Raw genomic sequence first — 26,167 nt, forward strand, 5'->3', positions numbered from 1 at the left:
GGTATTAGCACAAGCATAGAAAAATAGAGCAATGGAAGAAGATTAGAGAACCCAGAAATAAAGTCATGCATATGTTAACACTTGATTTGTAACAAAGTTGGCTTTATGGAACAGTAAGGGTAATCTTTGACACTTTCCTCTTTTCACGTCATACACAAAAATTGATTCCAGTTGGATTATAGAGCTAAACATAAAAGGCAAAACAATAAATCTTCTGAAAGATAATATAGATTATCTTTTTGACTTTAGAGAAGATTTCTAAAATGAGACCCAAAACCAAGTAGCCATCAGGTATGATACCAATAAATGGAACTACTTTAAAATTAAGGACTGCTTCCCATCATAACACATCATCAGTACACTACAAAACAAGCCATAGAATGGGAGAAGCTTATCTTTACACATATAACCAAAAAAAGCCCTTAAGTCTTAGAAATCAAACTCTTCCAAGTCAGGGGCCAAAAAAGGTAATCCAAAAAATACTGGAAGCAGGTTGAACAGGCAAGTCAGAAAAGAACCCAAAGACATATCAAGGGGTGTTCAGTATCATTAATGATAAGAGAAAAGCAAATTAAAAACCTGATGAGATATCTTTACATATGTACGATAATGAGTTAAATTAAAATCTGACAATACAAAGTGTTTCTTAGGCTGTGAGGTGATGGAACTGTTGCTGGTGGGAGTGAAAACTAGTACAATTATTTTGAAAAACTGTTTAGCATCTTCTGAAGTGGAAGATACGTATATCCTGTTTTTAGAGCTCTAAACTGGAAAAAACTCAGATGTCCAGCAACAGTAGAATGGATAAAAGAATGTATATTCATATGATGGAATTCTCTACAGTACTGAAAATTGACTACAGCTACAGAAAACAGTATTGATAAATCTCACATTACTGAGCGGAGAAAGAACACAAAATAATACTGCATGATTCCATTTATATGAAATTTAAAATTGATTAAATGTTTAGCAATGCAAGCTTAGGGAATAAACTATAAAGAAGAGCAAAGTTGTTATCACCATAAATGACAAGAGAGTGGTTGTTTTTAGAAAAGTGGGAAGGTGTGGTAATTGACAGAGATCTGAGGAATATTTTTGGGGTTTGCTGGCAGTGCCAGTGACCAGGATAGTAGTTGTATGGGTTAATTCACTAAGCTATACGTTTTGTCTTGTGTATTTTTTATTTGTGTTATTTCACATACAAAAAGCTTAAATATAATGTTACATTACCAAGGAATCATGCAAAGATGTGAAGGAATTAGTAAAATGATTGTTAGGCTTTTTCAGTGGTGTATCACATTTAGTACAGTCAACATGGGAGGGCTTTGATAGTGAAAGATGGTGCATGATACAGTGAACAAACTGGATGGGAAAGAAAATATATTCACCTGTAAAAAGATATGTAAGATACTGGTCCTTTTAATCTCTAAATGTGTTTGCAGAAAACAAGTGTTCATAGTCGGTTGGGGATTATTTATAATCCTACATCAAAAATAAATGAAGAGAACACAGCTATTTCTAGAGGAATTTTGGCAGCTTTTCTTACACAGAAGACCAGGTTTTTGAGAAGCTTTCTTGGGCAACTGGCAAAGGAAGAAACTGCTACAGCTATTTACTCTGGAGATAAAATTAAAACATTCCTTATTGAGGTCAGTAGCTATTTGAAATATTAAATATATACGTATTGCATATTTTAAAAGTATAAGTGAATGTATTTGGAGAGACTATTACTGAGAAAGATTAATAGGTTTAAACAAATGGAGATAATAAACATTCATTTTCAAATGGGAAAAGATAAACATTAAATGATACGACTTTGTACAGAGGCATTTAATAAATCAGATTTCATATGTTTCATTAACTACTTCATGATTCTTAAAGTTGATGGCATTTTAGTTAGGATATGTACTTAAGCCAATAATTGGGGGTTATAGCGTTATGTAAATCTCAGGTATTTCACTGAAGGGGTCCATTATGGGGGGAATTTCAGTGGTGATCCTCTTGAAGAAAGAATCATTCATTCAAAAAATACATACTGATTGTTTATCAGACAATGGAGATAAACTTGTGAACAAGCAGATGGAGTCCCTGTCCCAGTTCTTTGTGGAGCTTACATTGTAGGAGGAAAGACAGACAAAATATTTATAAGTTGTTTTGATTGATTTGCTTTCAAAAGTCGGATCATTAGCTAAGGATTAGAGTGGCAGGATGTATTTTTAAAGGGTCGAGGACAAAAAGCGGAAATGTCGAATATTTTACTATTATTCTGAGAGTGAGAAAGTAAATTAAACACACTAGCGAAGGAAGATTTCTGGTCATTGCTGAGGGCCCACTTGAGATTAATGATCATAAATTTAAAGTGAGATCAGCATTGGTCATATGTTTCTCTCCAGCTATATTTTACTGTTTTCGTCCAGTTGCAGACTCAGCAGAGTGTTGTTTAACCAAGGTTGGGGTTTGGCCCAGTGAATATGACTGAGGGGGAGCATTCGAGGGAGCTAAACATGGAGAAAGTTTTGGTTTTAGTAAAGTATCCTGAAATAGAACTTGGTTAAAAGGAAATTATGCCATGGGAAGGATGATGGACAGTGAATAAATGGTAGAGTCTGTGGACTGAAAGGTTGAGTAATTGTTGATCTAGGGATGGGGATGGTCATGAGGTTGCAGTCAGAAAGGGGATGAGTGGAATGGGGATTTTGAAGGTAAAGACGATCAGGGCCTACACGGTCCACACCACAGCCACTGGCTACATATGGCTATTTTATACTTAAATTAAAATTAAATACGATTTTAAATTCAGTTCCTCAGTCATAGTAGCCACATTTTGAATGCCGCATAACCACATGAGGCCTTGGCTGCCATATTGAACAATGCAAGAGAACATTTTCATCGTCATGAGAGCATCTGGGAACTTGTTAGAAATTGAGAATTTAACGCCCTGATTCTACTGAAGTAGATTCTGCATTTTAACAAGATACCAGGTGATTGATATGCACATTAAAGTTTGGGAAGTACTGAGAGAGAGAAATGCACCTTAGTATGAAGGTGCAGTGAGCATATATGTGGCTTATTTGCTGAATGTCCATATTTTTTTTACTTTGACCAAGGGTTATTTTTCTTATTTCCATATTTAAATATATAATTACTAAACTGGTCTTCTGGAATTAGTATAATGGGGAGAAAGGAGTATTTCCATTTTAACACTTTTTAAATTGAGAATACCAAATAAGAGGTACTGAGTTCAGAATTTAATAAATATTTAGTTTCATTTTCTTCATATCAAATTTTATTTAAATTGATGTTCCTTAGTAATTTACTAATCTGGTAATTTCTCTGAATTTCATCAATCTTAACTTTTACTTTAGGGGATGAATAAGAATGCTTTTGAGAAAAAATATAACACTGTTGGAGTGAATATTTTTCGAACTCACCAGTTGTTCTGTCAAGATGTACTTAAATTGCGTCCTGGAGAAATGGGTATTGTCAGCAATGGGAGAGTAAGTAGAAAAAGCTATTGCTCTCTTTTCTCAGTGACACTGCAATGCGCTGGTCTAACTTTTTCTGTCACAATTCACCTGATGTGACACACACACAGCATGGTGTTCATGAGCTGAAGACACCAGACACAACTCAGCATAAATAAAATGGGGTCATGACACACTTCCCATTCCTTCATTCTTTCCCCCATTCAGTGATAACGATGATATGGGTAAGGAAGAATGTTCTTTATGTGTCTTGCTTTTATTTTGTTCTAATGTAAGTATTAGAAGAAACAACTTAATGCACATCATCAAAACATTGTCATTGAGAACCACTGTTGTAGTAGGTGTACTAAGTAGATTATTACGTCTTTTTTCTTGTTCCTACAGTTGTTCATGTTAAATGGCATTAGATACTATTATAAGTTTTGAAGTATCAAGTAGTATAAATTGCCATGTAGTTTTTATTAATAAAATATTTACAAAGCTCTAAGAAGGAAATCTCTTGCTCTCCAACCACCCTAATAAAACTTAATAGCTTATTGTTTTTCCTTCCAGCCCTTTTTTCTACCATACATAGATAGCCGTTTTTGGTTTTTTAGAATACGTCCTAGTAATCCTACTATATATAATTTTATATCCTGGTTTTTCTGTTAATATAAATGTTTTTCTGATTATAATCTTTGTAGACACATACAAAATAAGTGGATGATATCTATATACTAATATTTTTAATATGATAGTCTGATTTTATTTCATACAAATTGTTTAAGTAAAAAACTGAATCTGGTGCTTAGGTTTATTAAGAAATCAATGAATGCAGTGTGTTTGACATATCTGTTGCTTGAATTTTCAAATTATATATCCCAAAATCGTCTTCAGAGTTCTAATGCACTCTTAATGTTTTGTTTTTCACTTATTTATGAACTCTGCTCACCTGCATGTTAGATTCAGGTTCATCTGTGTACAGTGCTGTTTCACACATACAACAGCTGCCATTTATTGTAAAAGGTATTGGTGAGTTTTGGTAGTGAGATATGTAGAACTTTATAAATAGCATTGCTTTTTCACTTTAAAAGTTACTTTGGGAAGAAATATAGCTTTTAAAAACAGTTCTAAAGCTTTTGGCTATCTTTGACCACGTCAAGCATTTTAAGGGATAAAGAGGGAAACAGTGGCACCCGTTTTATCTAGTGCCTTGCCTTTTAGTTATATACTAGGGAAAAGCTACCCTATGTCGTCTTTGTCATTTTGATATAATTCATACAGTGTTATTGACATTAATGACAAATACTAGATGCAATTATGTTCAACTTATTGCTCATAAACATAAGACTATGTTTATATCTCAAAACATAAAACTATGTTTTGTCCTCACTTTCCTTAAAATAGACAAAAATATTAAGATATTAATCTTACACCTACTGTGAATCAAACATTCTTCTAGATGCTGAAGGTACAGCAGTGAACAACTAGGTTTTCATGGGGCTAATATTTTGATGGATAGAGAGAGACAACAAACAGCACCCTTACTGATAAGGCTAATATTTTGATGGATAGAGAGAGACAACAAACAGCACCCTTACTGATAAGGCATGTATCTTAAGTATGTTTATGCTGCTATAAAAATATGCCACAGACTGGCTAATTTATAGAGAACAGAAATTTGTTTCTTATACTTCTGGATGCTTGGAAATGTAAGGCCAACATGCTGCCATTGACGTCTGGTGAGAGCTGCTATCTGCTTCCAGGATGGCCTCTTGTTGCTCTGTTTTTACGTAGTGGAAGGTAGAAGGGCAACAGAGTGCTCCCTTCAGTCTTGAACTCTTTTATTATAAGGATACAAATTCCATTCATGAGCGCAGAGCCCTCGTGGCTTAATCATCTCCCAAAGGCCACACCTCTCAGTGCTATCATATTGGCCACTAAGTTTCAACACATGGATTTTGAGGGACACATTTTGTCTTAGTTTGTTTTGTGCTGCCGTAACAAAATACCTGAGACTATATAATCTCAGAAATGTATTAAAGAACAGAAATGTATTCTCTCATGCTTCTGGAGTCTGTGAAGTCCAAGATCAAGGCACTGGCATCTGATGGTAGCTTTCTTGCTGCATCCTCACATGGCAGAAGGCAGTGGGGTAAAAAGGGGATGAATGCTATGTTCCTACATGGCAAGAGAGAGCAAACCCACTCCTGAAAGCCTTTTTGTAGTGGCATTAGTCCATTTTGAGGGCACAGCCCTCATGACCTAAACACCTCCCATTAGGCCCATAGCACTATTGCATTGCGGATTCAGTTTCAACATAAATTTTGGAGAGGACAAAAACATTCAAACCACAGCACATTCATAGCAGTGTCATTTGGGCAAAGAACCAAAGAAGGTGAAGGAGGAAGCCATGTCAAATATGTGGAAGAGGATTGTTCTAGACAGAGTACAACGAATGCAAAGGACGTGAGGTGAGATCATGTCTGTGAATCCTGTGAATCATGTCTGCTTTTTTAAGAATAGCAGGTAGGAAGAGAGCAGTCAGGAGAGAAGCTCAGAGAAGTAGCTGGGGGCCGGATCATATTGGGTTTTATAGGAAGTTTAAGGACTCCCACTTTACTCTGTGAATTAGTTCAGAAGTGCATGGTTAAGATTGGCATCATCTAGCTAATGTTTTCTTTGGATCACTAGAGGCTGTTACTTGGGAATATACTATAGGGGGTCAGGGAGCCAGTTGGGAGGTAATGCAGTAGTCCAGATGAGAGATGATGGTGGCTTGGACCAGAATGGTTCTAGTGGTGGTAGTAAGAAGTGGCTGTGGGATGTATTTTATATGAAGAATGGACAGGAATTTTCCAGGGACTTTGGTGTGAGATGTGAGAGAACTAAGTTACTGGCAGAATGGAGTTACTGTGAATCAAGATGAGGAAGGCTGCAGGATGAGTGGGGTTGTCGGGAGCAGTATAAGAGGAAGGAAAGATAATTCAGTTTGGACTTCCAAAAAGATTTGATGAGAAAGTGATTGAATATGAGTGTAGTACAGAGGAAGGATTGGGGCTGGAGATAGATATTAAGTCAAATTATGTTCACTTTTTGTGTTGACTGATGGAAACACATAATTTTGATTATCCTTTTATTTGTATAACTGTGGTTTTAATAGAAAAGTATATTGAAAAACAAGTATTGTGTTTTATGAGCAATAATGTAATACTTAGCTTATCACTCTGAAAGTAATGCTGTAAAGCCGAATAATCACAGCAATGTGGCAGATGTTATAAAAATTTGGAATCAGATAGTTTAATGCATGAAATGAGTATGATATTTTAGTGTAAATCTTCATTCTGAACCTGTTCAAATGTTTCCATTAGAATTGGAACATACGCAAAGTTAACATTATTTATAAATGATCAACAACTAGGGTACAATGATGATCACATAGTTTCTTAAAAATACTGAATAATTTAAAATTGACATATTTAATCTTAATGCCACAAGTAATGCCATTGTTATAATAATATTTATTTTACATATTCACAATTTGCTGAAAGACATAAGGTAGCAGGGAGCAGGAAAAAAAAGCAAGGTCTTTTTTTTGTTTTACAGTTAGACAGATCTGGATTCAAATTCCAGTTGCACCATTTATTACATTACACTTTGAGACCTGATTTCTTCATTTGGACAATGAGAATGGTAATAATCTGTCTTACAGGATTGTTGGAGTGATTAAATATACTCCAATATTTAAAGCACATAGAAGGAACCCAAACACACAGTAAATTTTCAGTAAATATTAACTGCTGTTTTCTCTCAAAATATTTGACAGGCATCATGAAAAATAGTGGTTATTTATAGACTTAATTTGTGTTACACTAGCTAAAAGTTAGCGTAAAATCAAAACTAGTTGATCAAACTTCTATGAGTAGAGAGAGATTTTTTAGCTCAGTATGTGGATGAAAATCTGACACAGTTTTCTGTAATTTTAATGACCTGTCAAATGAAGTAATGCATTTCTGTTATGGCAATTACTCTGTATAACTGAAAAATGACATTTCTAAAATGTTATGAAGAAGATTTAAGCAACGTAATTTTCAAGTTTATTGTTCTTTTTCTCAACTTGTACGTTACATGATTTTATGCTATTTAAGTTACTTTATTCCACAAATGTTCAACTTTAAATAGAACTAAGACACAGAAACATTAGGTTTCTCCTGTTTGATGCTGTGCTTAAAGTAAGCAAAATACAACCAGTTTTCTGGTAAATTTGATCAATAAAGATAGCCAATCTAGTTAACCCTTTAAGACAATACTTTAAGATTTTATTTCCTTATTCTGTGTTACTGACAAAACTGCCCCTGTCGCTAGAGGTGGTATAGATAAAATTCAACTCTTTTCCAAGACTGCTGATTCATATTAGGAAATGTAACATTGAATGTGCTTTCAAAATTACTTTAAAAATTATATCATGTCTTAAGACAATGAAATGTTTATATGAGTACTTTTAGTATTATAGTGCCCATTTTTGTGTTTTTAAGAAACCATGTTTTATATTTAAGGTGAAACATGTTATTTATTTAGTTGGGATGCCAAGATCCCAGTTAGTCACCTTTGATAAGAGAAAATGGGATATAAAGATTCAAGAACTGTGCTTCAGTAATTTTTAGAAAAGATGAACTGCAGAAGCAGGTGAAGGGGAAGTGAGAAAATCTGGTTACAGCCACTACCTTCTGGTCTTTTTACCAAGAAAAAAAATATTCTGGTTGACATGTTTTCTGATTATAATTAAATATAATTGTTTTGTACATAAGATTATGTCAGTCTACAGTAGGGCTTTGTGTATGTGATGTTAGAATGATTGTATGTACTAACTTCCTCAGAAAGGACTCATGGTAGTAGAGTCAGTAGTGGTTGTGATGGGAGAGCCATCCTGAGAAATTAGGTATGTGGCAATTTGGCAACTTCTAACTTTATAGTTACTGGTTTAAAGTTAATGTAGCTGACCTTGCTAGGCTCCTAACCATTTATACAGTATCAGGTAAAAGATGACTGGTCAGTATTATTACAGTAACTATGTGATTTTTATGTGATTTGTCTCTTGGGTTTTGCTATTTTATGGTTTTCTTATAAAGTAATTCATGTCTATATAGTGTATTCTACAATTTATAGATGAATGTGAAAGAAAATTGAAGTTAAAAGATTTTTTAAAATATAGACCATTGCTTTCAAAATTGAATTTAGATTGAAACGGTATTTGGAAGCATCATGATTTATGTTTCAAAGTAAAACTTTCTAATGGAAATAATTTGCTAATTTTTTTATATTGTCACTTTGATTTTGGTGTTTATACAGATGTTATTTGTAATATCCAAGTGAGAAGGTATTTGTATTTTGTTTCCTAGTATATGGCAGGATTAGTAAATGGCAGGATTACCATATCTTTAATCTCTAATTAATTTTTGCTTAACAAATATCTATTTGATGAGGAAATGTTTTCTTAAACTGGTATCTTCTAGAAGATATAATATAACGGTTTTTATTTTAAGTTTTTAGGACCTTTAGATGACGATTTGTATGCAGAAGATTTTTACTTGTTGGAAAAGATAACATTTAGTAATTTAGGAGAGAAAATTAAAGACATTGTTGAAAATATGGGAATCAACTCAAATAAGTGAGTATATAAGTTCTAAGAGCAGTTCACTTGGGTTTGGTATTTTGAGTCTAATGTTTTTGTTTTAAGATTAGAAAATGTTTCAAATATATGGACAAGTAAAGGTATAATAAAAGACATATATAAAGAATATAAGGAAATTATAAAAGACATCCATTTACTCACCATCACAAAACTGTAGATGTTAATGTTTTCTTTGCCTTGGCTGTCTTTCTCCTTGTTTCTTACCCATCCACCCCAATCTCCTCCCTCCCCAAGAGGTGACCATTTTCCTAAAGGTTGTGTGCATGGTTCCCATATTTGTGTTTATACTTTTGCTTCATATGTAAATATCCATTATTGGTGTTTATCGTGTTGAAGGCTGTGACTGTTGTAGAGAAATGCTATTATACATAGGTCTCCCTTTGCAGTCTACTTCGGTAGATTTAACCATGTTCAGATATATAAAGCCTTTCTTGAAGCATTAATTGTAACATGAAATATGGAACTTTCTCTTTCCAAAAAACTCATACACTATTTGTCCTGTTTATCTAGCACGAGTGACTTTATTATGAAAGTTGATGCCCTTATGTCCTCTTTGCCTAAGCGTGCATCTCGATATGATGTCACATTTCTTAGGGAGAATCACAGGTGAGAATGTAATCATATCTGTTTGTGGTTTTTCTGTTAATGCATGCAATTATTTCCATTTGTTTTCATAACATGGTAAAATTTAAGGTAGAACTAAAAGTAATTAATTAGGGAAAAATGTACTTGACAGCATTAGGAAGATAAAGTCCAGTTAGTTATATATTCTAGTAAATAAAGGGTAATATATATGGAGAGAGAAGATACGAAATTTCCAGTAAGTTAAGCATGGTATAATTTGTCATATTTTTAATATCTTTCATGCTTAACATCATTTGTAATTTTTGCAGTATCTCAAGATAGTCATAGATAATATTATCTTTATATTTTCAATGTGTAAAGTGACGGAAGAGTCCTGATTAATCAAATGTAGAATGGCCTCTGTCACAAAGCTAAACACACAAGGATGAGCAAGAGTTCAGACGAGTGAAGGGAGGGTACAGGCAAAGCTGAACAGTGTAGGCCCAGCTGCTGCCTCAGGCCAGCAAAGTGAATCAGCAGATCAGCAGCTAGTGTGTGAGCTGCAAAATTGCTGCTGCTGCCTCTCTGTCCTCTAGATCTCCTGAGAATCTCTGTTGTTGCCCACCCAAGCCAGAAACATTCTGGAAAATATGATTTAGCCTGGTCAAGTTGACACATTATAAAGCTGCTGCGTGTACCAAGGGTCCAAGGATTTACTCTGTCAGGCTCCTGCGGTAGGATGGAAATAAAAGGCTGTTTAATCACTATCATATGTGATTTCTATGCCCATATTCTCTATGAGAGTGCCTGTTTATTGTAAAAGTAACTACACTGCTTTTTTAAAAAATACTACTACTGAAGATTCCCTGAGCTCACTCAAGTGTCTTACAGTTATCACCTTTAGTAATTTTGTCTTGAAATACCATTTTTTATCTTGTCAAAGAGCATTCTTTCCTATCAAGGGAAATAATAATATTTTATAAATGCAGGTAAATTTATATGTAAATTTCTACATTAAAGTTACACTCTGTTATCGAATTTTAGAAGACATCAGTGAACCTTTGGAAATTGATATTAGGATAATACAGTAGGCCACAGTGATGGGCAAATACTTCAGGTCACTTTACATTTGAATTTATGAATTATCAGTATTATTTCCATAGTTATGTCTGTATATTATTTCATGAGCATATGTGCAAATACTTCTATAATCACATAAAAATATTTATTCACAGCTTTTTAGAGAGATATATGTGTGTGAATACATATATATATTTAAACACAGCATTGTATCTTTGCCATTCTGCTTCTATGTCTATAGGGAGTTATTTTATAATTAAATATGTTAAAACACTTGTTATAAATCTGTTATTTCTGTGTTGATATGTTTGATCTTAATTCCAACTTTTAAAATTTAAATTGGCTTATAAGAAAATTTAAATTTGACAAGGTAACTTAAATTAGAAGGTTTGCAAAAGGAGAAAGAAAAGAGTAGGAGTAAATTGAAATATGGAATAAAGTGAAAAATGAGAAAAAACAATTACATTTTTTCCCCAGACCCGAAAGATCTCTATATTAGCCTATTCCCTTCCATTTAGACTGTGTGGATTTGCCATTCTCCTAACATCTTAGACAAAGGCAAAAACAGCAATCCTAACTACTCCCCACATCATCCCAGGAACTCACAACATTAAATGTAAGTTGTGTAAGAAACTATGAGGTCTTGAAGGAAGCCTTGCAGGCTGTGGCAGTAGTGACCCTCCTGCCGTGAGCATACCATGAATTTTGCTCTAAGTTTTCCAGTTTATACAGTTCCCAAGTTCACGAGAGGAAAACAAACTAGATATTCAGGTGAAATGTAAGTATTCTTAGAAGAGAGAGGACAAAGGAATTTCTCCCAGGAGCCTTTATAAAGAGGATGCTATATGATGTACAGTGTTTTCAATATTCTTAAAATAGATTACTTGACCTATTTTATGGATAGGTTAACAAAATATCATAACAAAATTCAACTCAGAGTTTTCTGTTACAACAGCCTGTTTGAAATGTATTCAGTGTATCTGTAAGAGTTAATTAACTGTGTACACCCAAGCAGTTCTTCACCCTTTTTTTTTTCTGACCTGGGCTTTAATAATTAAATGGTTGTCAGTGTGCTTGACAGTACTCTTCCTGGCTAATGACATGGAGGGTATCAATAGTTTTTTGGCAATTTAGTACAAATTTGTTACCTTAAATAGATGGTCGTTATCATCTTGTTAATACTGCATGAGAAAAAGGATGTTCTGTTCCATTCTTGGGTTAGTCAGTGTAATACCTACTAGTGGGCTTGGGACTGCCTAGTACATATATAATCAGATGGTGGGGACTATGGAATTCTGCTTCATACAACTTCATAGAATTAGCAGTAGTCTGGGAGAAAAAAAGCAGCAAACAGATGCATACTGAAGCTATAATAACATCTCATAAGGCATACCTAAAATGACCAGTTTTGAGTGGTGTTGCAAAGTAGGATAGTAATTTGTAAAATTTTCACCAAGATAACTCCAGGAAGCAACAACTGTTGAGAGTCAGTTTAATAGCAGAACATCTGATTTGTGGCTCTTACATCTAGCAATAATTATCCATTAAGGTCTGTTGTCTGACTATGCCCCTCTTATTTTAACATAACTAAATCATGTCAACTGCATAGAAAATAAAATGTCTTGCAGTTTTCTATTCAGATGACCCATATTTGAAGTAACTGTTAATACTAGCTTTTTAAAAATTGCTGAGCAATTCATCCCCTCACTGCAGAAAGCCTTTTCCTACCAAAGAAACTAATATTCCTATAACTACGTGTGCACCTCTTGATTTGGTAACCTTTTTCCTTTGTAATATGTAAAATGTATAATTAATTCATCCTACATCTGAGAAAAAATATTTCCTACATGATTATAGTGTTAAAACAGTAATTCAGTAGAATGTTCTCTGCTTTTGATCAAATATACACCATTAACTTTTAGTTACATTAAATATAGAATTGACTGTCTCCCTCTGGCCTATTCTGTACTTTTAATCATTTTCTCATTTCCCTTTAAAAAATTAGTCCATCTTCTAATTTAGAACTTATATTGGTGAAAGACAAAAACGGATAGGACAGAGGGAATGAGGTGAGGAGAGGAAGACTGGGATCAAAATAAAGTATGATTAATTTGGATATTTTTGTCCTGAACTTACCTGTTACAGTATATTGATTTTTTGAAATACTAAATTTAATAAAGTAGAATAGTTAATTTTATTCTCAAATCTGAAGAAATATATTCCACTAACACAAAAACATCTTGGCTTTATTTTTTAAATTGTACAACCCATCAGAATTTTGAGGGCCTAAAATTATCAGCGTTTTTACACTAATGGGATCATTCTTTGAAAGGCGTTTAAAAAATCACTTAATTCATAAAATCTTACTTCATTTTCTCTCATACTTTTCAGTTTTGTAATTTGTTGAAAACAGATTTTCAAATTTGCATTGTGTGAAATAACCAGTATTTTACAATTTTAGTGAGAAAGAAAATAATTTATAAGAATTGTATTGCTGAGATCATGATTAATTAGTTGTTTGTATAAACTTAACTCATCATCTTTCATCTTATTTTCTGTTTTCTTAGTGTTATAAAGATGAATCCTCAAGAGAGTGATATGTTCTTCGATGTCATTGCTATTGTTGATCCATTGACAAGAGAAGCACAGAAAATGGCACAATTATTGGTTGTAAGATAATATAAATTAGACTAAATATTTTTGTTTTTAAATCCATACTTTTTTCAAGTCTATTTTCAAGTATAATCAGCTGTTTGTGCTCTTGATTCTTCACCATTTTAATAGTGTCATATTTCAATGCAGAAAATGAAATGATGGAGCTGTGCACGGGGTGTTGTTATGACTGTGCTGAGGTTAGGTGGTGTTGTAAACTGCATTGTGTTCCCCACAAAATTCATATTTCAACACATGAAATAGGTTTCAGTGAACTTGAAGCCCTAACCCCCAGTGTGACTCTCTGGAAATAGGGCTTTAAGTGGATCATTAAGGTTAAATGAGGTCATATTGGTGAGACTCTAATCCAATAGGATTGGTGGCCTTAAAAGAAGATGAAGAGAGGGAGACTTCAAAAAGAAGAGGTTATTTAAGCACACAGTGACATGTTAGCCACGTGCAAACTAGAAAGAGAGCTCTCCCCAGCTGGCATCTTGATCTTGGAATTCCCAGCCTCCAGAACTGTGAGAAAATAAATTTCTGTTGTTTAAACCACTCCATCTGTGGTATTTTGTTATGTTAGCATGAGAAGACTAATGCAGGTGTCTTTCATGTGTTGTGAATTGTGGCTTTTGGAGAAGCTGAAACTTAAGCTTAAGTGGATAAAACTTGGCTAACATTATTTATTATACTTTCCAAGCAAGTGAAGCTGAGGAAAGGGGAAATATGGAGTTTGTATTCTATAGGTTTGGCCGCTGTAAAAAAGGCCAAAACAACACTACTTTCAAGACTGAAGTTTCTTTCTTTCATCTCCCAGTCTAAGTTAGGCTGCCTTGGGGTTGCTAAAGCAGCTACACAGTGTGAGCGACTCAGGCATTGCATGTGTCTTGTTGAGCAGTCACAAAGCACCTAAGATCACCAGTCAGGCCTTAACATCATCTCTGCACTTGTGCCAGCAGGAAGGGGAGAATAAGAACACAACCCCAAAGTTAGATGTATACTGTCCTATCACTTCTCACTGACCAGAATGCCCCCAGGCTGGCTACACTGAATGACAAGGGAGGCTGGAAACTATGGCCTCAAGTCCTGCATAAACCTGGAAATTCTTCCCCTATGAAAGAGGAAATGAATGTGAAGAGACAGGTGTCAGTCTCCAAAAGGACTTACGTGGCTGTTTTACTTAGCACCACTTTCAAACATTCAAATTAGAATGCAGCTTTCAGTAGTTAAATTTGAATAAGCTAGTCCATTAGAAGGCTGTATGTTTTTCTAGTGATACTGAAAATTTTACACACTATTTGTCCTTTGGTAGTTGACTTCACTTTTGGAACAGGCAAAAGTAATTAGATATTGAGTCTGGTGAAAATGTAAGTGATCAAGCCATATGGTTCTGCTGTATATTGAAATTTCAAAATGCAATTTTTTTTTTTTTAGTATTTAGTGTGTACTGTCAAATCTCATTGGAAAATGAGATTGTATTAATGGAGACAAATAATTTTGGAAAGACTTTGTCATTCTAGCTGTTCACTTTATGAAACGAGTAGGACAAACTTAATCCCATAACTGATTTACCTGTTTGTTCTTTTAGCATTGGTTATACCTTTAAATTTATATGTCTTGAGATACACTATTCAGATGATTCTTTAAAAGCAATCACATCTGAAAGCAGTGGAGCTAGTATGATGCTTTTTAGTATGCAAAATCCCTATTCCTATGGAGAGTCATTATTCACAAAAAAGCATATTAGTTAAATTTGAAAATTTTTTATATAAAAGTAGAATTTAGGAGTAAGAAATGTGCAATTAGCCAAAGCAGGAAGATCACTTGAGAAATTGAAGACCAGCCTGGGCAACATAGCAAGACCCTGTCTCTAAAAAAATAAATAAATAAATTAGTCAAACGTGATGCTGCGTACTTGTAGTTACTACTCAGGATGCTGAGGTGGGAGAATTGGTTGAGCCGAGAAATTTGAAGTTAACAGTGACCCGTGATCACACCACTGCAGTCTAGCCTCGGCAGCAGAGCAAGACTATGTCTCGAAAGAAAGGAAGAGAGAGAGAGAGAGAATGAGAGAGAAAGAGGAAATTATACAGAGATACATAATATGGAATTGCATTCCAGTAACATACTTTATTTCTGAGTAATTTTATTTCTTAATTTATAAAAGGATAATTTATTGGAAGAAATGGATAGTTTCTCATCTAACACTTGAGAAAACCAGTGGTTCAGTGACCTCCAGAGTAGCAAATATGATGAGTGATAGAATAAGAATTGAAACTCAAATCTCTGTAATCCTTAGTCTTTATGTTCTAATTTCTCATCAAGCCTATATTCTTTCTGTTAAATTTATCTGTTTTGTTACTTCTCCCTTTACCTATATCCTTTGTTAGCTAATAGCTTTCGAATCTTCACTGACATGTTGCCTATGTGGAGATGGGGACTATCAAAATTAGTAATTCTTCCTCTACTTCTTATGATTCAGGGAAATGAAAAGAAAGTACCCCTTATTTGTAGGTAGCCAAGAACTTCCGAATTCCAAAAGAATCAGGATACCGCCAATGTTGTTGTAAGGTCACCACTTTGTATTTGCAGATCAAGGTTCTAGTATACTAAGGAAATTTAGATACTATGAAAAAAAGTCACTTTAGGCAAAGGGCAAGCAACATAATCTTGGGACATTGAAGTCAACTGTTGGGATTAAAATCTTGCCTCTGCTGTGAGTTACTGTGTGACCTTGAGCACATTAATCTCTCTATACCTAAACTGCAAAAGCACTATTTCAGCAGGGCGTTATAAGGATCAAGTGAGATAATGTACATGAAGTTTTAATATAGTACCTGGTACATAGTAAATACACAATAAATATTAGCTATTAATATTATTTAATGTCAAACATGGGAATTTCTTTCCAATAGGTACTTGGCAAGATTATCAACATGAAGATAAAGTTGTTCATGAACTGTAGGGGCAGGCTTTCAGAAGCCCCTTTAGAGAGGTGAGTCTGAATGAACAAAATTTCATTTTGAAAAATCTGTAAATGCTGAGAAGAAAAAAAGAATCATTGTTACTGGATCTGTTTTTTTCTTTTCTTCACAAGATGCTTCATAGAAATAAGTCAGAAGGTCAGACTGTTTATTAACCTTAACTGACATAAAATTGATAGAAACATTAAAATAACCTAATTCAGTAAAGTGATCTGACCTAATTACAGAATTTATATGGATTTATATTTATTCATAGGCATTTTTGGAAATGTGATTTAGGAATACCTATTTAGAAATATATCAATGGGAAATAAGGTGGAATTAAACCATTTTTGGTTTAGCATAATTACCAAAATGATCTTTATTATATCATCACATTTACTATTTGGGGGTGTTAGGATACAATTAGTTTAGAATAACCTGCCAGAGATATTTTAAAAAGTTGTTTATAATTATATACAAATATTCCTCATTAACACCCCTGTGTTGAAATAACATTCTCTCTCAAGAGGGGACAAAAATATACCTATTCTCTTTTTTTTGGATCAGAATCACTGTCATTGTGAGCCATTCTTATTGATAGGAATATTCAGTTGTCCTTCATGTGTCATTGGGCAGAAAACAGGGTATGTACCATTGCGCTAGTGTAGCTTTTTAAGACTTGTTAATGTGCTTATCTCTGTATTATTTAATTATATAATTCTAAAAAAGTATGCATACACACACAAGATAGAAAGATAGTGTTCTGTTCATTCCTTGTTTACTTTTCAAATTGTATTTGTTACAACTGACATACTGTAGATTGTTGCCTTGAGCAGAACTTTTTTTTTTTTTTTTTGGAGACAGGTTCTCACTCCCGTTGCCCAGGCTGGGGCACCATCACAGCTCACTGCAGCCTCGACTTCTCAGGCTCAGGTGATTCCCCCACCTCAGCCTCCTAAGTAACTGGGACAACAGGTGTGTGCCACCACGCACAGTTTTGTGGTTTTTTGGTTTTTGTATTTTTGTAGAGACGGGGTCTTGCCATGTTCTCCAGGCTGGTCTTGAACTCCTGGACTCAAGAGATACACCTGCCTTGCCCTCTCAAAATGCTGGCATTATAGGCATGAGCCACTATGCCCAGCCAGAGCAGACATTTTAAACCTAAGTATTTTTAATAGTTGGAAAGCAATAAAATGGAAAATGTGGCAAATTTAAGTGAAAGTTTAGGACTTATTCATTGTCCCTCAAGACTCTTGTCCATATATCTCATTCAGTTTTTATGCTTCTCATGTGTCTTTTGTATTTTAAATTTTATGGCATGACTTTTTACATCTGAACAAAAACTTTAAACTTTTTAGCTACTAATTGAAAGGTTTGTTAGTTCCATGAGTACAGAATTTTTATTCACAGGAGTAGGGATCCTCTCTGTAAAACATTACATTATATAATAAAGAATAGGATTATTGAACATGTAAGCAAGCATAATCTACTGGGAGGGAAAGAATTGACTTTTCTAGATGAAATAATGTACTAAACAGTTATTTTTTTAACTAGTAGTTCAACAGAATCTTACTAACTCAGTAGCATATATCAAGCAATCTAGCGTACACATTTATTCCCAGTCCTTTCCTTTTAGTAAATTTATTCTTCTCAGAGGTGAGACAGGTTAAGGGCAGGAATCCCCTCAACTCCTTACTCTTAACTGCTATACTTCCTCAGCCTTCCTGTATTGTAGGGAAAGAATGAGGCATCTTTCTTCTTTTTTAGGTAAACATTCCCTCGCTGTTTTGATCTCATGCTTTCCTGTTGGTTCTGGATCCTTGCTATATCACATATTCTCTCTTTTGGATCTTTAGTCTCTATACTAGCTTTTTTCTTTCAGTCCTTACAGTTATACAATTTTTTAAAAAGTTGCTCCCTTAACTTTCTCTCCTCTAGAGCCCTTTTTTCCCTCTTCTTCTTTCCTTCTTATCTAAATTTCTTCAAGGAATGCTCAGACTCTGTCGTCATGTCTCATTCACTGTACCTTCCACTGCAGTTTCTCTTTAATTTCCTCTTTGCCACTGAAATTGTATTTACTAAGTCACAAAGAAATTGTTACTTACAACATTCACAGAATACTTTTTCTTTGATATTTCCACTGCAGCAAGAATTTGTTTTGTACATTTACTTCATGACTGTATTCTCTGTTTCTCCTCTTTTTATTTTCTTTGTCTATCTGCATAACATGGCTCCCAGTGATCACCACCGCCTGGGATTCACACTGTAAGTTCTCCTGGAGTGAGGGCTGGACCTAGTGATTTGGCTCTCATAAAACAAAATATGGCAAAAGTGATGGAATTTCCCTTCTGCAATTAGGTTATGAAAGACTGTGACTTTTGTCTTGCTGACATTCTCTCTCTGTGGCTCTTCTGTGTGCTTCTCTTTTGAAGCATGTTGAAGATGCCTTTCTGGGAAGTAACTGCGAGCAGTCTGTAGACAACTACCAGCAAGGAACTGCAGTCCTCATTCAGACAACCCTTGAGGAACTAGATGAACCTGGAAGTCGATCCTACCCTTGTTGAGCCTTGAGAGAACTACAGCACAGCTGACACCTTGACTGCAGTCTCAAAATATAAAAGCCACTAGCCTTGATAGCATAACATAATAATTCTTGTGCACAATATTGAAGGATGAGGTTAAAATACAGCAAAACTGGGGGACAGAGCAAGATGGCCGAATAGGAACAGCTCCAGTCTCCAACTCCCAGCGCGAGCGACACAGAAGACCGGTGATTTCTGCATTTTCAACTGAGGTACTGGGTTCATCTCACTAGGGAGTGCCGGACAATCACTGCTGGTCAGCTGCTGCAGCCCGACCAGCAAGAGCTGAAGCAGGGCGAGGCATTGCCTCACCTGGGAAGCATAAGGGGGAAGGGAATGCCTTTTCCTAGCCAGGGGAACTGAGACACACAACACCTGGAAAATCGGGTAACTCCCACCCCAATACTGCGCTTTAAGCAAATGGGCACACAAGGAGATTATATCCCACACCCGGCCGGGAGGGTCCCACGCCCACGGAGCCTCCCTCATTGCTAGCACAGCAGTCTGCGATCTAACCCCAAGGCAGCAGCGAGGCTGGGGAAGGGGCGCCCGCCATTGCTGAGGCTTAAGTAGGTAAACAAAGCAGCTGGGAAGCTCGAACTGGATGGAGCTCACAGCAGCTCAAGGAAGCCTGCCTGTCTCTGTAGACTCCACCTCTGGGGACAGGGCACAGCTAAACAACAACAACAAAAGCAGCAGAAACCTCTGCAGACGCAAACGACTCTGTCTGATAGCTTTGAAAACAGCAGTGGATCTCCCAGCATGGAGGTTGAGATCTGAGAAGGGACAGACTGCCTGCTCAAGTGGGTCCCTGATCCCTGAGTAGCCTAACTGGGAGACATCCCCCACTAGGGGCAGACTGACACCCCACACCTCACAGGGTGGAGTACACCCCTGAGAGGAAGCTTTCAAAGTAAGAATCAGACAGGTACACTCGCTGTTCAGCAATATTCTATCTTCTGCAGCCTCTGCTGCTGATACCCAGGCAAACAGGGTCTGGAGTGGACCTCAAGCAATCTCCAACAGACCTACAGCTGAGGGTCCTGACTGTTAGAAGGAAAACTATCAAACAGGAAGGACACCTACACCAAAACCCCATCAGTACGTCACCATCATCAAAAACCAGAGACAGATAAAACCACAAAGATGGGGAAAAAGCAGGGCAGAAAAGCTGGAAATTCAAAAAAATGAGAGCACATCTCCACCTGCAAAGAGGTGCAGCTCATCGCCAGCAATGAATCAAAGCTGGTCAGAGAATGACTTTGACGAGATGAGAGAAGGCAGCTTCAGTCCATCAAACTTCTCAGAGCTAAAGGAGGAATTACGTACCCAGTGCAAAGAAACTAAAAATCTTGAAAAAAGAGTGGAAGAATTGACAGCTAGACTAATTAATGCAGAGAAGGTCATAAACGAAATGACAGAGATGAAAACCATGACACGAGAAATACGTGACAAATGCACAAGCTTCAGTAACCGACTCGATCAACTGGAAGAAAGAGTATCAGCGATTGAGGATCAAATGAATGAAATGAAGTGAGAAGAGAAACCAAAAGAAAAAAGAAAAAGAAATGAACAAAGCCTGCAAGAAGTATGGGATTATGTAAAAAGACCAAATCTACGTCTGATTGGGGTGCCTGAAAGTGAGGGGGAAAATGGAACCAAGTTGGAAAACACACTTCAGTATATCATCCAGGAGAACTTCCCCAACCTAGTAGGGCAGGCCAACATTCAAATTCAGGAAATACAGAGAACGCCACAAAGATACTCCTCAAGAAGAGCAACTCCAAGACACATAATTGCCAGAATCACCAAAGTTGAAATGCAGGAAAAAATCTTAAGGGCAGCCAGAGAGAAAGGTCGCGTTACCCACAAAAGGAAGCCCATCAGACTGACAGCAGATCTCTCTGCAGAATCTCTACAAGCCAGAAGAGAGTGGGGGCCAATATTCAACATTCTTAAAGAAAAGAATTTTAAACCCAGAATTTCATATCCAGCCAAACTAAGTTTCATAAGTGAAGGAGAAATAAAATCCTTTACAGATAAGCAAATGCTTAGAGATTTTGTCACCACCAGGCCTGCCTTACAAGAGACCCTGAAGGAAGCACTAAATATGGAAAGGAACAACCGGTACCAGCCATTGCAAAAACATGCCAAAATGTAAAGACCATCGAGGCTAGGAAGAAACTGCATCAACTAACGAGCAAAATAACCAGTTAATATCATAATGGCAGGATCAAGTTCACACATAACAATATTAACCTTAAATGTAAATGGACTAAATGGTCCAATTAAAAGACAGAGACTGGCAAACTGGATAAAGAGTCAAGACCCATCAGTCTGCTGTCTTCAGGAGACCCATCTCACATGCAGAGACATACATAGGCTCAAAATAAAGGGATGGAGGAAGATCTACCAAGCAAATGGAGAACAAAAAAAAGTAGGGGGTTACAATCCTAGTCTCTGATAAAACAGACTTTAAACCATCAAAGATCAAAAGAGACAAAGAAGGCCATTACATAATGGTAAAGGGATCAATTCAACAGGAAGAGCTAACTTTCCTAAATATATATGCACCCAATACAGGAGCACCAGAGATTCATAAAGCAAGTCCGTAGAGACTTACAGAGAGACTTAGACTCCCACACAATAATAATGGGAGACTTCAACACCCCACTGTCAACAGTAGACAGATCAACGAGACAGAAAGTTAACAAGGATATCCAGGAATTGAACTCATCTCTGCACCAAGCGGACCTAATAGACATCTATAGAACTCTCCACCCCAAATCAACAGAATATACATTCTTCTCAGCACCACATCACACTTATTCCAAAATTGACCACATAATTGGAAGTAAAGCACTCCTCAGGAAATGTACAAGAACAGAAATTATAACAAACTGTCTCTCATACCACAGTGCAATCAAACTAGAACTCAGGACTAAGAAACTCAATCAAAACCGTTCAACTAGATGGAAACTGAACAACCTGCTCCTGAATGACTACTGGGTACATAGTGAAATGAATGCAGAAATGAAGATGTTGTTTGAAACCAATGAGAACAAAGATACAACATACCAGAATCTCTGGGACACATTCAAAGCAGTGTGTAGAGGGAAATTTATAGCACTAAATGCCCACAAGAGAAAGCTGGAAAGATCTAAAATTGACATTCTAACATCACAATTAAAAGAACTAGAAAAGCAAGAGCAAACACATTCAAAAGCTAGCAGAAGGCAAGAAATAACTAAGATCAGAGCAGAACTGAAGGAGATAGAGACACAAAAAACCCTCCAAAAAATCAATGAATCCAGGAGTTGGTTTTTTGAAAAGATCAACAAAATTGACAGACAGCTAGCAAGACTAATAAAGAAGAAAAGAGAGAAGAATCAAATAGACGCAATAAAAATTGATAAAGGGGATATCACCACCGACCCCACAGAAATACAAACTACCATCAGAGAATACTATAAACACCTCTACGCAAATCAACTAGAAAATCTAGAAGAAATGGATAATTTCCTGGACACTTACACTCTCCCAAGACTAAACCAGGAGGAAGTTGAATCCCTGAATAAACCAATAGCAGGCTCTGAAATTGAGGCAATAATTAATAGCCTACCAACCAAAAAAAGCCCAGGACCAGATGGATTCACAGCTGAATTCTACCAGAGGTACAAGGAGGAGCTGGTACCATTCCTTCTGAAACTATTCCAATCAATAGAAAAAGAGGGAATCCTCCCTAACTCATTTTATGAGGCCAACATCATCCTTATACCAAAGCCTGACAGAGACACAACAAAAAAAGAGAATTTTAGACCAATATCCCTGATGAACATCAATGCAAAAATCCTCAATAAAATACTGGCAAACCGGATTCAGCAGCACATCAAAATGCTTATCCACCATGAAAAAGTGGGCTTCATCCCTGGGATGCAAGGCTGTTTCAACATATGTAAATCAATCAACATAATCCAGCATATAAACAGAACCAAAGACAAGAACCACATGATTATCTCAATAGATGCAGAAAAGGCCTTTGACAAAATTCAACAGCCCTTCATGCTAAAAACGCTCAATAAATTCGGTATTGATGGAACGTACCTCAAAATAATAAGAGCTATTTATGACAAACCCACAGCCAATATCCTACTGAATGGGCAAAAACTGGAAAAATTCCCTTTGAAAACTGGCACAAGACAGGGATGCCCTCTCTCACCACTCCTATTCAACATAGTGTTGGAAGTTCTGGCTAGGGCAATCAGGCAAGAGAAAGAAATCAAGGGTATTCAGTTAGGAAAAAAGTCAAATTGTCCCTGTTTGCAGATGACATGATTGTATATTTAGAAAACCCCATTGTCTCAGCCCAAAATCTCCTTAAGCTGATAAGCAACTTCAGCAAAGTCTCAGGATACAAAATTAATGTGCAAAAATCACAAGCATTCTTTTACGCCAGTAACAAACAGCCAAATCATGAATGAACTTCCATTCACAATTGCTTCAAAGAGAATAAAATACCTAGGAATCCAACTTACAAGGGATGTAAAGGACCTCTTCAAGGAGAACTACAAACCACTGCTCAGTGAAATCAAAGAGGACACAAACAAATAGAAGAACATACCATGCTCATGGATAGGAAGAATCAATATTGTGAAAATGGCCATACTGCCCAAGGTCATTTATAGATTCAATGCCATCCCCATAAAGCTACCAATGTGTTTCTTCACAGAATTGGAAAAAACTGCTTTAAAGTTCATATGGAACCAAAAAAGAGCTAGCATTGCCAAGACAATCCTAAGTCAAAAGAACAAAGCTGGAGGCATCACGCTACCTGACTTCAAACTATACTACAAGGCTACAGTAACCAAAACAGCATGGTGCTGGTACCAAAACAGAGATATAGACCAATGGAACAGAACAGAGTCCTCAGAAATATAACCACACATCTACAGCCATCTGATCTTTAACAAACCTGAGAAAAACAAGAAATGGGGAAAGGATTCCCTATTTAATAAATGGTGCTGGGAAAATTGGCTAGCCATAAGAAGAAAGCTGAAACTGGATCCTTTCCTTACTCCTTATACGAAGATTAATTCAAGATGGATTAGAGACTTAAATGTTAGGCCTAATACCATAAAAACCCTAGAAGAAAACCTAGGTGGTACCATTCAGGACATAGGCATGGGCAAGGACTTCATGTCTAAAACACCAAAAGCAATGGCAGCAAAAGCCAAAATTGACAAATGAGATCTAATTAAACTAAAGAGCTTCTGCAGAGCAAAAGAAACTACCATCAGAGTGAAAAGGCAACCTACAGAATGGGAGAAAATTTTTGCAATCTACTCATCTGACAAAGGGCTAATATCCAGAACCTACAAAGAACTCAAAAAAATTTACAAGAAAAAAACAACCCCATGAAAAAGTGGGCAAAGGATATGAACAGACATTTCTCAAAAGAAGACATTCATACAGCCAACAGACACATGAAAAAATGGTCATCATCACTCACCATCAGAGAAATGCAAATCAAAACCACAATGAGATACCATCTCACACCAGTGAGAATGGCAATCATTAAAAAGTCAGGAAACAATAGGTGCTAGAGAGGATGTGGAGAAATAAGGAATACTTTTACACTGTTGGTGGGACTGTAAACTAGTTCAACCATTATGGAAAACAGTATGGCGATTCCTCAAGGATCTAGAACTAGATGTACCATATGACCCAGCCATCCCATTACTGGGTATATACCCAAAGGATCATAAATCATGCTGCTATAGAGACACATGCACACGTATGTTTATTGCGGCACTATTCACAATAGCAAAGACTTGGAATCAGCCCAAATGTCCATCAGTGACAGACTGGATTAAGAAAATGTGGCACATATACACCATGGAATACTATGCAGCCGTAAAGAAGGATGAGTTCATGTCCTTTGTAGGGACATGGATGCAGCTGGAAACCACCGTTCTCAGCAAACTGTTGCAAGAACAGAACACCAAACACCGCATGTTCTCACTCATAGGTGGGAACTGAACAATGAGACCACTTGGACTCGGGAAGGGGAACATCACACACCGGGGCCTATCATGGGGAGGGGGGAGCGGGGAGGGATTGCATTGGGAGTTATACCTGATGTAAATGACGAGTTGATGGGTGCTGATGAGTTGATGGGTGCAGCACACCAACATGGCACAAGTATACATATGTAACACACCTGCACGTTATGCACATGTACCCTAGAACTTAAAGTATAATAATAAAAAAGTAAAATAAAATATAGCAAAACTGAAGTTAAATCTAAAAGTGCTGTTAAGCAGTTGCTTTCAACTTAATCCTGTTTGTTTTTAGTTGAGCTTTTAAAATTGGTGCTAGAATTTCAGCTTGAATTTCACTTGTTTCCTGTCATTTCTCTTCATATTATTAGTGGTGGTAAAAGTTAATAAAATAGCTGAAAAATAGACCGTGGTCGGCTTTGAAGGAGGATGCATACAAATCGTAATACAATAACAGATCATAAACTATTAGAACCTGCATAAGTCAGGTATATTTTAAAGGGATTCTAATCATGTTCATTAAGGAATAGTTAACATTGGTAGATAATATACACAGACTTAGATAGTAGTGTCAACAGAATAATGATTGTCTATTTCTTACAAGCATTAACTCTTGTGGTATAATGTGTTTTAGTGTTTTTGTTTGTAGATTTCTGGTCAGATCATTAAGTCATTTTCAATTTTAAAAATATTTTAGAAGAAAAATCTCAGTTTTGGTCACATTATGTATTTTTATGTTTTATTAACAGCTTTTATCGTTTTGTTCTGGAACCGGAACTGATGTCAGGGGCTAATGATGTTTCTTCTCTGGGACCAGTGGCAAAATTTTTGGATATTCCTGAATCACCCCTCCTAACCCTCAACATGATTACTCCAGAAGGCTGGTTGGTTGAAACAGTACACAGCAACTGTGACCTTGATAATATTCACTTAAAGAATGTAAGTTATTGTGTATAGTCATATAAAGAGAGAGAAACAGAATAAATTCTTATCAGCTATTACAATTGTAGCAAGTGAGCGATCATACTATGAATGTTTACCAGAATATTCTTTTTTATGTTCTAGGTCCTGATCCAGTCTTTCCTTTGATTTTTAAGTTTTTCTAATT

The 26,167-nt window shown here is 36.1% G+C and overlaps 1 protein-coding gene across 1 annotated transcript in view; it reads left to right on the plus strand.

Moving 5' to 3' along the window:
* Positions 1 to 26,167, plus strand: part of UGGT2 (UDP-glucose glycoprotein glucosyltransferase 2) — a 586,709-nt gene that overhangs the window by 480,893 nt on the left and 79,649 nt on the right. Inside the window, exons 21-27 of the mRNA XM_031934986.1 lie at positions 1,443 to 1,649; positions 3,366 to 3,497; positions 9,008 to 9,132; positions 9,667 to 9,762; positions 13,368 to 13,470; positions 16,368 to 16,447; positions 25,809 to 25,998. Coding sequence (XP_031790846.1) covers positions 1,443 to 1,649; positions 3,366 to 3,497; positions 9,008 to 9,132; positions 9,667 to 9,762; positions 13,368 to 13,470; positions 16,368 to 16,447; positions 25,809 to 25,998 — 933 coding nt within the window. The remainder of the gene's footprint in view (positions 1 to 1,442; positions 1,650 to 3,365; positions 3,498 to 9,007; positions 9,133 to 9,666; positions 9,763 to 13,367; positions 13,471 to 16,367; positions 16,448 to 25,808; positions 25,999 to 26,167) is intronic.

The sequence above is a fragment of the Piliocolobus tephrosceles genome, chromosome X (genome assembly GCF_002776525.5).
Source record: "Piliocolobus tephrosceles isolate RC106 chromosome X, ASM277652v3, whole genome shotgun sequence".
NCBI lineage: Eukaryota > Metazoa > Chordata > Mammalia > Primates > Cercopithecidae > Piliocolobus > Piliocolobus tephrosceles.